Source organism: Heliangelus exortis, chromosome 4 (assembly GCF_036169615.1).
Source record: "Heliangelus exortis chromosome 4, bHelExo1.hap1, whole genome shotgun sequence".
Taxonomy (NCBI): domain Eukaryota; kingdom Metazoa; phylum Chordata; class Aves; order Apodiformes; family Trochilidae; genus Heliangelus; species Heliangelus exortis.
The window spans coordinates 30,595,176-30,611,708 of NC_092425.1; the positions used below are offsets into that span (position 1 = coordinate 30,595,176).

The window sequence follows — 16,533 nt, forward strand, 5'->3', positions numbered from 1 at the left end:
GTAAAATTTGTAGGGAGAAAATGAAAGTTGAAATTTTACATTCCATTAGTTGAAAAAGTTATATTTTTAAAAAGTGTTTCTTGTGATGCATGTGTCAGTAATAGGGAAGTTATTTATTTTTTTGTTACTGTAGAAAAACTACTATCCTTGTTGCCCGAATATGTGGTACCATATATGATTCATTTACTGGCACATGATCCAGATTTCACAAAACCTCAGGATGTTGATCAGCTTCGTGATGTCAAAGAGTAAGTGCCATGATTCTAGAACTGTTATGCTTAGAATTTTTCTGTGCTTAGAATAAACTGATTAGGAAGAGAAACTCTTTGTTTTATCAACAGTAATCTTGCAAATGGAAAGCACTTTAACCAAGTAAAGAAGGCGTCAACAACTGTTTAGCAGCATATTCTGAAAGCCTGTAGGTCACACCATAGTATACCAATTTTAGTGAGTTGTTAAGGCTTCTTTTAAAGTGAAGTAGTGATTTTTGATTCTTTTTTTGTGCCTAGGAGTATTTGCAGACTTTATTAACAAATGCCAAGATGCCAAGTAATGTCAGTTTAGAAATTTTGGAATTTATAAAATACAGAGCTTCTTCAAGACTTAAAAATGCAGTGTCACTAATGCTGAATCAGATTCCTGCTTCACTGGAAAATTTTTCCTTCCCTTATGTGCAGTCCTACTAGAATTCATGCTAAGCTTGCTGCTGAATTATTATTTGCATTGTTCATCTGCAGTGCAGTCTTAGTGCTTCTTAATTTATTCAGCACGGATTATTGTACACAAGCCTGTTTTACAGAGGCTTGTTCTGTGCTGTTTCCAGGCTGAGACCTTCTTGTATACCTCAAAATAAGCTTTCGTACTCAAGTATAACTTTTCTGTTCCTTTGTGTGTTGTAATGAATTTTAAGAAACAGTTATATTTTAACACTTTTTAAAAATTCTTATATCATCCCCTCCAGCTTTAGTTTTAGTGGTTTGGATTTGTCTTAGTTTTTTGACTGTGAGCTGTTTCAGTATTACAAATAGACCAGTTCACATCTTCGTTCTTTTCGCACCTTTACCTAATAGAGTCCAAATCTGCTTCTTTTGTTAAATGAAAAACTTAATTTGTTCTGATTCCTGAGTTACTTGACTCACACCTGGTCAGAACCTGGATTTAGTGAAGATTTCTTACCTAATTAACAAGTGTGCATTTTGTCCCAGGACTCCCTGTTCCTGGCAGCATCTGAAAGCATTCTCCAGCATGTACTTCATCCAAAATGCATGGAACAACTTCTGATTTGTGGTTGTTAATGCTTTCTCTGAGAAGTGCTTTCTAGTGCACAGTGCTTTTTTGGACACCCCTTGTATAGCTGTCCTTTGTTGTCAGATTTCCTCCCATGTTTGTCACAGCCTGGCTGAACTAGCCAAGGGACTGCTCCAAACAAAGAAATACTCTGTACAGGAATTTTGGCAGGAGTACTTCTGTGAAGAGTCTTCTGAGATAAACGCAAAACATTTTTCTCATATAATGTAATACAGTGTTTCTTTCAAGAGTAGTGAGAGTCATAGTATTGACTCTAAAACATTAAATGTTTGTGAACTTGAAAAAGCAGACTCACAGGCTGTTCTGTAGTTGTCTCCCTGGTTCATCTTGGTTTTATGTGGCCTAAATAAAGTCACGTAAGGAACTTGCTGAGCTTGTATTTGCCTGAACTATGATCTGTGCTATTTGTTCTTATACAGTTTTTTATTCTTGTCCTGCAAAGGTATATTTGGGTTTGATTGTTTGTTTTGGTATTTTTTTTAATCTTTAGACATTGTCTTTTTCTTCTGAATTTATATTAAAAAAAAAACAAAAAACAAAAACAAAAAAACTGAAATGAGAGTGAACTTGCTTTATGTGACTGTGTTGTTCTAGGTGCACATTTTTTTATACATTAAATCCCCCAGTTCTGGAAGCATGTTGTTCAGGGTTGATAATGATTTGTTTACTTTCTTGATTTACTGAGGAAATCAAACTATTGAAGTTGACCTGTGTTAACTGGAATTAGGAGAGTAAAATTTGTTCTCAGTAGTAATCTTCAGATGACATGAGGTTTTGGAGAGGCAGGGTCAGTGTGGTACATTATTAGTCCTGTATTCATCCCATTTAAGCTCTTTAGAATAGTGAATAGGTAGTTTTACAGGTATCTGGCTGATTGCATTTGAGTTGGAATACAGATGTCTTATTTTGTTTGAACACCAACTATTTTAAGTGTTTAGATGGAATACAACCCTCTCTTTGAATTTTTGAGAGAAATGTTCCTTCATCTCTTGCATTACAGTCTTTAATTTGTATCATTTAAGAAGATTGAAGCTTTTGTGGACAGAGGATTCTAATGTTCAGACATGCTGTTTTTCTAGTTTTTTATTAGCCTCTTTCTACAATATAAGCTTTCTTCCAGAGCTTCAGAATTCAATTAGCTAGTGTCAAAGTTTGCATTTCTGTAATCCACCTATATGTATTTACCAATTAAGTATTATTTTACCATACTATGACTATTGTTGACCCTCTAACCATGTGCAGCTCTGAAGCTTGATAGCAAATCAGTGTAGATGGCCTAGTTGTACCTTATATCATACATGAAAAATTCTTAAAAAAAACTTCTAGTCAAAATACGTGGGTTCTCCCTATAAGTAAACCAGACTTAAAGAAAGAAAACTTGGAAAGCTTATTCCATGATGTTTGTCTGTAAGGTTTTTTTTCCTCTGATATGGAGCATTAGCAAGACTCTACTAACCTCTTCAGTTTTGGATCTCCTCTGCTGTGTGAGTGCCAGTGTTAAGCCACACAGTGTGAGTAACTCTCTAGCAGCAGTATGATTTGTTTAAGCCTGATTTGAGTACAGTCATGGAAGAACATTGTTGATAAGGAACATAGACATAGCCTAAGGCAGTCATTGCAGAATGCCATCTAGATGATGGTAAGAACAGAATTTTTGCTTTTATTTATATTTGGAAATGAAAAAAGTTGATTGGTTGGCCACTGTTTACAAATATAGCAGAGAAGCACAGTAATTTGTCAGATTTATTTCAGAGTACAATTAAGGCTCTGTGTGTTCAAGGTCTAGGCTCTCTTTGCATCTTTGGATGATGTTACCTGTTTATGATACCTTCAAATTGATTGTGGTTTCTTAAGAAAAAGCTGGTACAGCTGACATTTTTAAAGGCATTGTTATATGAAGGAGCTGCAGTATAAAAGCTGGAATGTAATTTCCTGCGGTTTTATGGTTTCTTAGGTGCCTGTGGTTCATGCTTGAAGTTTTAATGACAAAGAATGAGAACAATAGCCATGCCTTCATGAAAAAAATGGCAGAAAACATCAAGCTTACCCGAGATGCTCAGTCTCCTGATGAGCCGAAGGCCAATGAAGTAAGAAATGCAGTTCAGATAAGTGTTGGGTGATGGGCTGAGAGTTTCACAAGCAGTTGTTGAGCAGGATTTGCAGGAAATCTGAAAGCACTAGCTCAGACATTTTTATGGTCTTTTAGAGAGAGTGTTAATTGCAAGCATACTCTGTATGTTGCCAATCTCATTCTTTCAGAACCACTTCAGCACACAATACTTAATGAAGAATTTGTTAACTATTCCTGTTTCTGCCTGCCTTATTTTAACTCCTACTGCCTAGTTTCCCTACATAAGTGTGTTCTGCTGTTGGAGGAAGTACTGTATTATATGGCCACCATTAAACCTCTTAGTTTCTAGCAGAGATGAGGAACCATTTATTGTGACTTGATGGAGCAAGAGCTTCTGTTGTACAGCATAGGCATGTAAAGTATTTGTAGCTTTTATTAAATAGCATCATATGAAAAATGGGGACTTCTGTATTTGTATGAAGAGTCAGCAGTATGGTTAATGATGCAATTACAAAACATGTTCTAAGTGGTGGTTATTTTAACACAGAGATTAAATTCTTTAAAGAACTGTGTTCTCTGTACACTGTAAAAACATTAATTAATTCCTAAAATATACTTTTCTTTTTTCTTCAGAAACTTTATACAGTATGTGATGTAGCGCTATGTGTAATAAACAGCAAAAGTGCTTTGTGCAATGCAGATTCACCAAAGGACCCTGTATTGCCAACCAAATTTTTTACACAACCTGAAAAGGTAAATTTGTTAATATATTTCTGAAATAATAAGAGGAAATACTTTATTTTTTATAATTGAGAGCTGATTATCTCCATAACATAATAACATGAGTGAGAAAATGCATATATTTTGTCCTTAACAATTGATTTTTTAACATTGGCTGTATGCTGTGTTATCTGTGCCTTATGAATGTGTGCCAGAAATGTTTGTACCCAGATTAGGCTAATTAGACTAAATACTGATATGTTAGCATGTATTGCTTGATGATTTCATTAGTGTTCTACAAGTGCATCTGAATATATGAGAATATATGAATATTATACCTGGGTATCTGAATTGGAATGCAAAGCATAGAAAAAGGGAGGGAATTATTTTTTGTTGTCCATGGTATCTTTGTATCTGTCAGCAGCTGTTTGGCTGTTCTGCTTGCTGTGCAAGTTGGTTCTCTTATTGCATAGTAATAGTCTTGGTTAGTATAGTGCTATTGCTGGCATTAAAACTACTGTTCTTTGAAAGGTGTACTTTTAAAAAGTGTAAGTGGAACCATGGTAATTCTCTGGACCAAACCTGATGTTTTGGTTTGTTTGTACAGAAGAACACATTTTTATATTTTTCAGTGTCTTAGACTGTTAATTAACAGCCTTTCCAATCTGTTTAATAAAAACTCGGTTTGTTTATATAACTTCTAAATGCCAGATGCCACCTTGACAGGGAGCTGCTGTGTGTGATAGCTGCCTGCATTCAGTTTATGTTTTGATCTGTGTAAATTGTACTCAAGAGTGACTAAGGTAGCAACTTTAAACTTGTTTAAAGAAAACAACACCTCTTTTCCTTTCTTTGGACTTCCTATTAAAAAGATGAAAGTGAAAAATAGGGCAGTTTTGTTTCACTTCAAGTTACTCATGTCATTCAGGAAGAAAAAAATTAATACCAACTTCAGGTATGGCATACTGCAAATCTTTAAAATGTTACTTTGACCTATCTTTATTAGATTCATTTGTCAGGTTGTATGGTGCAAAATATCTGCAGCACTTGATAGTAGCATCTAATTTGAGAAGTCAGTCTTGTATATATATTAAAAAAAACAACTGCAAGATTGAGACATCAAATAAATTTTTTTTTTTTTTAATTTTTATATAGGATTTCTGTAATGACAGGAATTATATTTCAGAAGAGACAAGGGTTCTTCTTTTGACAGGAAAGGTACTGTATTTTGACAATTTGCAGTTCTTTACATTTTCCTTGTATGTTTGGGTTTGGTTTATTTTTAATGTCCTGGTATACTGTATCAAGAGTTCGTGTACAATAATTTATAATTCTTCTCTTTGATGGCATAATGACTGCATTTAACATACTACCTGGTGAGTAGGTAACACCAAGATTGTTGCCTGAGCACTGACTGAGGCATAGCTTCTTGATTAACTACAGTTTTTCACAAAACTAGTTTTTCCTTCATTCTAGTTTCTGGTTAAATTATGTTGGAAAGCTTTGTAATCTAGGTCAAAAAACCAGCATTTTTAGTGGAAGAATGCTGTCAGACCTGTAAAATACAGTATAAATAATGGTTTTAATATAAAATTAATATGCATTTATCAATTTCATGTTCTGTGTACCATGAACTGTTACTGTATTAGTTTCTGAAGTCTTCAGCTGGAGCAGAACTGTGTGATAGTTTTTCACTGTAACAGTAGACACAAATGGGCAGCTCTGTCCATAGCCATTATTATTTAAAAATTGCTTCTTCTTAAACTGTTTTTTCATTTATATTGAAAGTTTCTGCTATCAGAGCAGTTCACTTGGGTGAGGCTTGCTGAGCTGGCAGAATCCTGCCTCTCCTTGCTCCATTTTCCCTCTGACCCTTGCCTGGATGCTGCTCAGTGAGATGGGTTGGCAAGGTGTTAGGGAAGGAGGAGGCAGACAGAAGGTGACCTTAAGCAGCAGCCAGTACCAGAGGGGTGTTAAAAGTAACCTCAGAAGAGTCTGTCTACTGCTGTAATAGCTTCACCTTTGATAATATTCAAATGTAATCAGTGAAGCATTGGTAAGTTTGAAGAAGCAGTTTTGTTTGGTTGTATGCACTTAATACATTTCTCTTCATATAAGGCAATGAGCAATTTATGCAAAAGTTATGTTAACTAAAAAATCTTGCTTATTTGAGACAGCCTTCCCAAGAGAGACCAAAACCAATTTATTAGGGAGAGCATGCAAGTCTAGCTGCTTTCTGCAGTACCTTCCCCCTGATGCTCCCCCAACATTCACAGTATTTTATGATGGGAGACTGGAGTGCATCTATGGCTGTTGGTTTTGATGTCTGCTTAGGGACTTGTTCACATATTTAATCCCTTCTGGTTTTGAACCTCCCAATGCTTTGCCTTCACAGTCTCTTGTGGCAGTAGGTGCCAGAACTTTGCAGCCTGTTGGTTGTGCAGAAACACTTTCATTTCTCCCTTAAACGATTTCTCTCTCCTCTTAGTTGCACCAAATGCATCCTATTTTTTATAAAATGTTCAGTAAAGCAAATAAAACATTCTAAGAGTAATATATTTAAGTAACTGCTATGCAGTATGAGCACTAGGATGGTGCAGCTACTGAACATGTGCTTCAGTTACATTGTTCCTTAAGAGATTGTTGCCTTTTTTGCTGTCCAAATGTTTTCCAGCTTCTGTGGTACCTTTCTCGTGCCTGCTCCCTCATAGCTTCAACACATGGGAATTCATCTTAATTTATTAACATGGTCTCTTAGTAACATGAAGAATGTGCCATGGCAATTATGAAAACTTCCATGATTTTTCTCCAGAGGCAAAAGAAACTTCCTACTGCCTACCCAGCCTGGCCAAACCAGTCAGCATACACGAGTCAGATCTTAAAAACTATCTCTCAGAGAACACCAGAACAGATGGATGATGTTAAACATTTTTACACTGGCTTTCTGTATACATTTTCTACTGTTGTAGTAAACCTAATTCTGCATTACATGTTGGAAAGTCTTTCCCAGAGATGCTTTGCTTTGTAAATATGGGATGTTGACACACCTTTTCCTCTAATGCTGTCTAATATTATGGGATTTGTTAGGATTTCTTTACCTGCTACCCCTTCAAAGTGAGAAAAAACAAGGCAATTGAAGTGCTGTTAAATGGCGAGAAATTAAAGAAAACTAGATAGTGTTTTTTAAGTGAAGATGAGGTCTGTAGCTCTAAATTGATGGTATCGTGATTAAGACACTTAATCCAGAAGAAGTATTTTCAGATACTTGAGGAAATATTTTTAAAATTAAATATGTATCTGAAGTTCTCATTTTTAAGATTAAACATTTTCTTTTAGCCAAAACCAACTGCTGTATTAGGTACAGTAAACAAACCATTATCTGCAACTGGAAGAAGACCATATATTAGAACTACAGGATCAGAGACTGGAAGCAATATCAGTGTGAACTCTGAGCTGAGCTCTTCTGCAGGAAACAGATCAAGGTACAGGAGTTTGAAATTTTGTTCATCAACTGGTTTTGGTTCATGTTCTCTTGTTCTTCCATGTTTTAGAACAAGAGATGATTTGTTGTTTGTGCCTTTGTGTTTGAAGAGTGCCTTATATTTAATTCAGTTTTTAAAGTTAAAATAGTTCTCTATAAGTAAAATATCTGTCTGCTTTATGGGGGGAGGGAGATTTAGCAGACAAAAATTCAGTACAGTGTTTAGGTGTGGCCTTGCAATAATTACATATAATACAACAGAAGAGACATACTGTCTGAAATTTTGGTGGTTAGTATAATAATATTGTTAAATCAGAAAACATTAATTGAAGATATCACTCATAATTAATACTAAATAAATATGCAACTCACATTTTTTATGTATAAGTTAGGATTAATCCTGATTGGTAAAAAGAAACATTTTTGATGTAGTTGAAATATTTTGACATATTTAAGATTAAGAACAATTAAAAAGAGCTTGCTGAAGAGGACCAGGATCTCAGTGGAAAGATCCAACGTAATACTCAGTCTTTCTTCTAGCAAGGGTTATTTTTATGTGGATCCAGAATTTTTAAGTATGTCCTAAAGCATACTTAAGCAGTTTACACTTTCAGATTTTAAGGTTGTTTTATTTGTTTTGGAATTTATTAACTGCCTAACATAAAGGGTTAAGGAGAGTAGAGAAAACCAACTCTAGTTGCTACATTTCATAAGGCCAAAGAAATTATAACTCGGTTCAGAATTTGTTCTGTAAGTATGCATAATATATGTTGTAATAATCATGATTATTTTTTTAACTTTTGTTTTTAAAACTATTGTATGTTTGTGTAAATTAAACTGAAGTTTGAGCATTGCTGGTCTTTATTTTTCCTTGCTACCTGTGTCAGTATTGGCTTTTTCTATCTGGAAAAAGAACACTGACTTTTTTAAAGCATTGGTTTTAAGTTTGCAGAAAGAATTACGTGGCATTGTATCTGTGATAAGGGGTTTGGCTCAGTGCCTAACCAATCCCTTTCTGACCTTTTCCAGTTCTGGGAAAGAAAATACAAGAGTGAATGCAGGCAAATTCAACTCTTTTTAAAACTTACTTGGCCTGGCTGCAATTAACTGATTAATTTAATTTATTTTTTAACTAATTGCAAACATTTTTCTCCTACTGTATTGTGTATTTTGATTTTATTTTGTCTCAATTATGCTACCAGGGAACAAAGCTCGGATATATCAGAAACGGGGGTCAGTGAAAATGATGAAAATCCTGTGAGGATTATTTCAGTCACACCAGCGAAGACAGAACCTGTGAAAAACAAGGTGTGTCTGGGGAATTTGTGAACTGTATCTCTTTAACAAGCTTGGCATTGGGAGTTTATCCAGTACACATCACTGCAGGTGGAATCTGAGGAACTGGTAATGTCCAGTTTCATTTCATGGAGTTACATCACTTTCCTAGCTCAGAAGAAGATTCCTTGTTTTCAGAACTGTTCTTTATTTTATCCAGAGTAATAAATAGAGCTCATGTGCTCAAAAACAACACAGGCAAATCATAAGGGGCTTGATTCTTTTTTCTAGAATTCCCAAAGATTTCCACCTTTATTTTATGTTTTCCAGTATAACTAACAGTAAGGCTGTAATTCAGAGTGATAGTTGACACCTGTAGCTTTAACTTGAGATCTTGCCAGGAAAATTCCAAGCGTTGTCCAGCATGAAACAAACATCTAACTTTTGGATTATGTCACAACTAAAATATTCCTTATACTTTGAGGATTTTTAATGCTCTCCCTGCCCCTTCCCCCTTCCAATAGAGGGAGAAGATGGTAAAAAACAAAAATGTTATCATGATTTTTTTAATTTATAAAACATACTGTTGCATAAAGTTTAACAAAGGTCAGTGTGAAGTCCTGCACCTGGGATAGATTTAACTCAAGCAGCAGTACAACAACAACAGGGATCTGCCTGGCTGGGGTGTAGGTTGGCTGAGAAGGACCTGGGGAACCATCCTAGTGAAGACCCAGTGGAGCAGGAGTCAGCAGTGAGGGCAGGCTGGGTCCTGGGCTGCATCAGCAAGAGTGCAGCCTGCAGACTGAGGGATGTGATTATTCCACCCTGTTTGGTATTCATTAGGCCACACCTGGACTACTGTGCCCAAAATATTGTGTCCTCCCCAGTTCAACACAAATACTGGAAAACTGGAGAGAGCTTAGCAGAGGGCCACAAGGATGATACAGGCTTGGAGAAGTTGATGTCTGAAGGAAGGTTGAAAGTGTTCAACCTAAGGTAGACAAGCTTTGGGGGCATCTAATCAGTCTTCTAGTATCTAAAATATATTTATGGAGAAGGTGCAAGCTCTCTTCCCAAGGCTGCATGGTGACAGGACAAAAGGCTACAGGCAAGCAGTGGCTGCAGGGGAAATTTCATCTAGATGCTAGCAAAAAAAAAAAAAATCTATATTGTGGGGAAAAATTTAAAAACTGAACTAGCTTTCCCATAAAGGTGGTGCAAAGTCTCTGTTCATGGCTTGGCTTGTCAAGGGCCCTAGGTAACTCCTGAGGTTCTGCTTTCAACACGAGGTTTGATCAGATGATTTCCACCTTCAAGTTAATGATTCTAAAATCGAAATAGATTTTTGTGATGATGTAGGAATACATAGGTGGCTCATGCTGTGCACAGTTTAAGAAGTTTTTTATTAGATGAAATTGGAATAATAAGCAGGTGGTTTGGATTTGTATCATCACATAGGTTAGTTTTTCCATAATTTTTTGAAATAACATCTATTCAAACCTATGAGCTAATGAAGAAATAAAAATTGTTCTCAGATTTTTATGTATGGTTTCTTTTTTTCCTCTTTTCCCCCAGAATACAGTTTTTCTGAAAAATTAGAGAAGGCAAAGGATTTATGAGATAAATCTTCAAAACTGAAGAAACTTGAAACATGACATGAGTTGAAATTTTCAAAGAGTGCCTGTCTGTAAAATTCTTAAAATAGAAGTTGTAAATGTCTGCTGTGAAGCTGCTAGAGCAGTAATACAGATTACAGAGGCCACCTGACTTATTTAACATTTAAGAAATAGTGGAGAGTATTCAACAAAAAAGTTATTTATTCATACCTGGCACTTCTTTGTGGCCTTAATTTGTGTGTTTGAAATTAAGTCATCCAGCCATACTTCCTCCCTTTTCTCTGCCCCTCCTCCCAAGTGTTTTGGGAAGCCAGTGTTCAAGTGATGGTCCATCATCCAGTTTCCTCCACTTTGTTTCCATGTGAATCCCATCTCTGTAGAGATCTACATTGCCACCACTTCGTTTCACATACACAGACACCAATTAATGAAATTTAATCATTTTCCATTACCTCATTTAGTGTAATGACAAAAATATGCATATAGCCCATACCTATTCAGACACAACAAAGAATGAACAAAGACAGCAAGTTTCATTTGTGGCTACATCTTACTCCCTTTTATTCCCTGCAAGCCTTGCTTTTTTTTCTTTAGCTTGTATTTAGGGTTCAATAATCTGCACCTATACTGAAGGTTGGTCTCAGAATTTGCATATATTGAAGTAAATATCATTTGCTGTACAGGAATCATTAGTTTTGCTCCTTAGTTCTCAGTTGGCATCTCTCCTGTCAGTTGGCAAAGAGGGAGTGAAAGGAGTTTGTGCAAAAGAAACATGACAGAAGGAGCTGGGATTATTGGTCACACTGTAATCTCACTTTCAACCAGTTGAAAGGTACCTTGTGTGCAGATGTTAACATTGCACTAGAAAATATTTTTTTGAGGTTAATGTCCAAAATGCCATTTAGTAGAAGTTTTCACTACATGTAAGCTCATGTGATGTGTTCTCATAAGAACACTTACTTTTTGTTTTATAAACTCATGTTTCTCTCTGTGAGTTGCAATTTGAGTTTGCCTTTCAGAATCTTTGGTTTTTTTCATCACATTCATGATTTTTATTTTCCAGGAGATTAATTCTGATCAGGCTACACAAGGAAACAGCACTGAACGTGGGAAAAAAAGAACAGCAACAGCATCTGGAACTGAGAACATTCATCAAAAACCAGAAGAAAAGAATGTAGATGAAACAGGACCATCACTCGCAGCAAAAACCAGAAGAGGGCGTCCAACCAAACCTGAACCTCAGGGTACCACTGCAAAAAATGAGGAAACAAATAAACCACCTGTGAGGGGGAGGAAAAGGGGAGCAGTCAGTCAAGAAAGTCCAGGGAGTCTAGAGGCAGGTAATGCCAAAGCACCAAAACAGCAAGACACAGCAAAAAAGCCAGCAGCAGCACAGAGACAAATTGATCTACAAAGGTAAAAACAAACAAATGATAAAATACTTGGGTGGGGTCAGCCATTCCTGTCTCCAGGTAGACACAATTATTGCAGATCCAGCATAGTTAGAGGGCACAGCTAAACCTCAGTGATCTATAAACCCCATGCCCCAGGGTGTATCATGTCATGTTCCATTTTTCTCAGTAACTACCAGGGCAGCTGGAACTGGAGAAATTAATTTGGTCAGAACAGGATAATCCAACCTGTTCTTAGCAAATTTTATTTTTTGTCTGTTGCAACCTGGTTCCCCTTACTAGCAGTTGTATGTGAAAAAACCTAGAAGTTGAGAGTGCTTCAGTGTATTCATCAGTGCCAGGCACACAGGAATTCAAGTGTTCTGCTTCAGTTCATTGATAACAAAAGCTTGGAAAAAGACCACCTTGAATGAACGGAACAAACTTAATTCTGACTATGATTTTTTTCTGAGATTTTGGTTCTGTACTGGTTTAATTTACAGTATTTTAATATATAACTTAATTATATAAAAAACAGAATTTGAAACCGTGTGAACTAGAAAACAGCTCCTGGATGATTATTTTTATATATATGCTCTAGTATTTAAATGTGTTGATTTGTCTTCCAATATAAGCAAAATAAATACTCACATAAACATTGAGAGATTTGTTTAGCTGCATCTCATAAAATAATAATTTTAATGCAAAAGTGTCCAAAAGTTGTAGAGTAATATGATAACCACCAGTGTACTGGAAGAAATCACAAATTAATCTAAAAGAAGAAAGAATCATGGGAGTGGTTTCTTTCTAAAGATTCTGTAAATTAAAGATCTTGCAGAGAACCTTGATCAAAAAGAATTGCTTTTCCCTCTCATAGCAAGGTTCATAACACCAGTAAATTGTTCAGTCCTTCAAGAGAGCAGTATTTGTGTACCACCTTGCAATGTGTGTTTTATACAAGTTTCTAAGTCTTTGTAACAAATTGCACTATCCATAGCTTATAATAAGCCACTTGTATCAGATAGCTTCTTTAAATTATGTGATACCTCAGTCTTTCTTGAAAAAAATACCAAAATATTGTTAACGTTTTTCAGAAGCCAGGTGCTTGGAAGTGATGGAGATTCACTGTTGGAGCTAGACTCAAGTCCAGAGTATTCCCAAAATGCAATGGATCTTTTTAAGGCCTGTGGAAGCAGCCAGGAAGATACTGAGGATACAGAGATAGCAGAGGGAGGCTTCCTTAAGGTGTAGCAGGCATCTTATATAGGACAATTCTGTGGTTTTTAATTGTAGTTTATATAGTAAGGAATCAAATAAATCTGTCTTCTAGAAAAATTTATGTAAAAATATCTGGGTCTGGTAGGGTTTTTTGCTTTTAAGTAGACATGTAAAAGTTACTGTAAGTATTTGAAAAACATTTGAAGTGTGTTCTTAAGACAGATTGGTTTTATGAACTTGGATAATTAAATGTGGTTAATTAGAAAAAGTTGCCATTCTTATTCTCTGATTCCAGTGAAAGCTGTGGATAAATGTATTTCTGTTTATGCTGAAAAAAACAGCATAATATTATGCTCAGTTATGGAATGATTGATATTCTCTTGGTGTATTTACAAGTTTATCAGTAAGGGAGTAAGGAAATTCAGTTGTATTCAATTAATTATGTAATTGTTGAGAAGATACACAGTATCACAGAATCACAGTATAAAGAGTGTAAAAGCTGAAATGTAAACAATATAGGTAGGATTTTGATTCAGAATCAGTTGTAATTTCCATGTCCTTACAATTAACTTCTATTTCTTTTTCTCCCCCCACGCCCCACAAGGTAAAAAGAAAACTTGCTCGAAAAGGGAGGAAATGAAGGCCAAATAAAGGCATGCTCCAAGCTTCTGCAAAAACTAGGATTCAGAAATTTCCTGCACAGGAACTGAAATTACTTCAAAACACACAGCTTTCAGCTCTGAAACAAGAAGGAAAACTATGCTTCCCTTTCACATGAAATTAATCCTTCTCAATGGAAATGTAAAGCAGAAACTCTTGAGAAAGAGGCTAAAAGCATCTGTACTTATTTCCCCAGAGACTTTTTTTATGAAAAGTCAATAATTAAGCAAATTGCTTAACACTTGGTTCCAGTTCCTGCATTCTGGAGTTTAAAAGTGTATTTACACCATTAATTTTCATGCTGCATTTTTTTTTAAAGAAAGTCAGAGGAGGTCCTTACACTGACATTGAAAATTCATGATCCTAGAACCAGGTATTCCCATGTTTCACAGAAAAAGTAGAAGTCTACTGAATGGATTTTAAACAAGACTAGAGGAGAAAAAAAAAATCAAAAAAATTTTTTTGCTTTACTTTTGGAGACTGTTTTATGTATAATTCTTTCTGCCTGCCTACTTTTCTGCAAAAATAAGATGTACAGATTTCAGTTCCCTGCTATGAAAAGTCATGTGGTGGCAATTTTATAAATGTTGCTTTCTGATTTTTATCAGAGTGGGAAAGTAATCACTTAAAATTATTAATTCGCAAGTAGACATTTCATTTTTTTAATTTTCCCTCCATTTTAGTTTAATATAATTTGCAATAAATGTACATATTGATGTTTGTTTTATAAAAACATATATCACTTTTAAGTGTTTTTACTCCTGCAGTTCTGTTGGAATATTCTAAATTTTAAAGGAGTAAAGACAGTCCAGCATTTGATTTTATAATGTTTGTCACCAGATTTTTATTATTGATGTAAAGAAAAAAAAAAATCAATTTTTAAAAATAGTTGGACTTCGGCAGCTTTGTAAGGAAAGTTGGAAATGTTTAGGATTGCTCTCAATTTTAAGCATCGTGCTGATTGGAAGTAAGTCTGTTTTGCATTTTGTCTTCCTGTCCAGGCTCATTTTTTAATGTTTATTTTAGAAGATTGTTGCATCAATACTATGTTTCCTGGCATTGTTCAGCATAGATACAGTGTACACTTTTATGTACACATGATCATATTTAAGTTTGTTGCATAAAATAAACGCTTCTAGGTGTCATGTGGCAGTCTTTTTTTTAATTCTGTTTTTTTTTTATTTTTTTTTTCCACAGAAAACTATTTGCTCTATTTGTGCATGGTCTTGGATGTTCATAGAAATGCTGCATTGAGCAAAGGAGTTGCAATGCAGACAGTGAGGTATTTGAAAGGGAGCTCTTTGAGGTGAGGGTACAGTGTAAAGCTGTATGGGAAGAGTGGGGTTGGTCTCCAGAGTGGCAGCAAACACTTGGCTTTGTTCCCCTGTGCCTCAGTTCCTTTTCTCTTCTGCAGATTTTGAGATCTTTTGGTGCACTGTAGAAGAGCTGGGTACTGCTGATGTTATTTAAGGAGTACTTGCTCTCCTAAAATGGACAGGGCACTATTTGTGTGCTGCCAAACACTTACCAGGTCTCTTATTGAATGTTTAACTGGTGCTTGATGTTTTTCATCTCTGACAAAGAAAATCAGTCTCTTCACAAAGCAGTATATGTAAGTCTTTTTCTAAAGCAATTTGCAATGCTTTGATTTGAAGGGTTTGAAATACTTTTGACAGGAGGTGACTGGGACATTTTAAAAAGTATTTATTAGACATCCATCAGGGGTTTGATTTCTAAAACTGAGATGATTTCACAGGATCATAATGCAGTTTCACCTTAGTGCTCTGGTCAAATATTTCCCCCACTCAAAAGTTACAGTAATTTGGTTTAAATCAATTAAATAACTGATTGAAACATTAAATGAAATGTATGTGCTCAAGGTTTTTAGGCACTACCTGAAAAAAACACCCCACCTCATAGAAATGAGCTGTGGTACCTAGTGGTGAGCAATGAATTGCAGTCTGGACTTGACTTGCAAATCTTGTAAATAATAACAATTGTTTCCAAAAGCTTTAATTTTTGTGAGGCATGGAGAATTTTTAAGTGGTTTTCTGTTTTCTTTTTGGGTCAGTTTTTAATCAGTTAAAAAAACAAGTTACTCAAGGAATCATAGAATAATTTAGGTTATAAGGGGTTTCAGTGCCATGCTCAGTAGGCTCTTCAGTTGCCTTTCTACAGAATAAGGTAGAGTCTTTTCTGTTTTCTTCAAGGGGACATTTGAGTTACTTCCATATATTAATTAGCAGTGTAGTCAAAGAAAATTGGCATGTTCATGCAGTAAATTATGCTGAGCAAAAATGCAGTATACAAACTATAGGAAAGATCATCTGCTTAATTCTGTCATTTTCAGAACTTTTGCCAGAAAAGGACACATACAGAATTTCTCTGCCTTCTCCCTGTTGCTCCCTCACCAAAGTCCTGGGAGGGACTTTTTGTCCCTCAGCAGTGGACATCTTTCTCTAGGAACAGTATCCCCTCAGGCAAGGGGTCATTATGTCAGTCTTGCTTGTGATAGCAAATAGTTGGAACCATCAGGACAGGTGTAATTTTCATACATACATCATTTAAGCATTGCTAGCACTTCTTCCAGTGCTTTAAAAATAAAACCTATTAAAGGGTAATCAGTGTAAAACTGGATTTGAAGGCAAATTATTCCAAAGAAAGAGGTGGTGGGGGGTGTTGCCCTTGGCCATATCTGAGTTTTTAAATATTTTACATGAGAATGGGGATTCTCTCATTGTAATTCTCTCGTTGTAATAAGAAACCTCTGAGGTTTTCACTTGTTAACCTGTG

The 16,533-nt window shown here is 35.6% G+C and overlaps 1 protein-coding gene across 2 annotated transcripts in view; it reads left to right on the top strand.

Moving 5' to 3' along the window:
* PDS5A (PDS5 cohesin associated factor A) overlaps window positions 1-14,885 on the top strand; it is a 78,421-nt gene extending 63,536 nt beyond the window's left edge. The window contains exons 26-34 of one of the 2 annotated variants that reach the window (XM_071743702.1): window positions 134-248; window positions 3,263-3,395; window positions 4,013-4,132; window positions 5,255-5,317; window positions 7,436-7,581; window positions 8,783-8,888; window positions 11,535-11,887; window positions 12,957-13,107; window positions 13,685-14,885. In XM_071743702.1, coding sequence (XP_071599803.1) covers window positions 134-248; window positions 3,263-3,395; window positions 4,013-4,132; window positions 5,255-5,317; window positions 7,436-7,581; window positions 8,783-8,888; window positions 11,535-11,887; window positions 12,957-13,107; window positions 13,685-13,720 — 1,223 coding nt within the window. In that variant the 3' untranslated portion in view covers window positions 13,721-14,885. The remainder of the gene's footprint in view (window positions 1-133; window positions 249-3,262; window positions 3,396-4,012; window positions 4,133-5,254; window positions 5,318-7,435; window positions 7,582-8,782; window positions 8,889-11,534; window positions 11,888-12,956; window positions 13,108-13,684) is intronic. The other variant, XM_071743703.1, reaches the window with a different exon arrangement.
* Window positions 14,886-16,533: the final 1,648 nt, after the last annotated feature.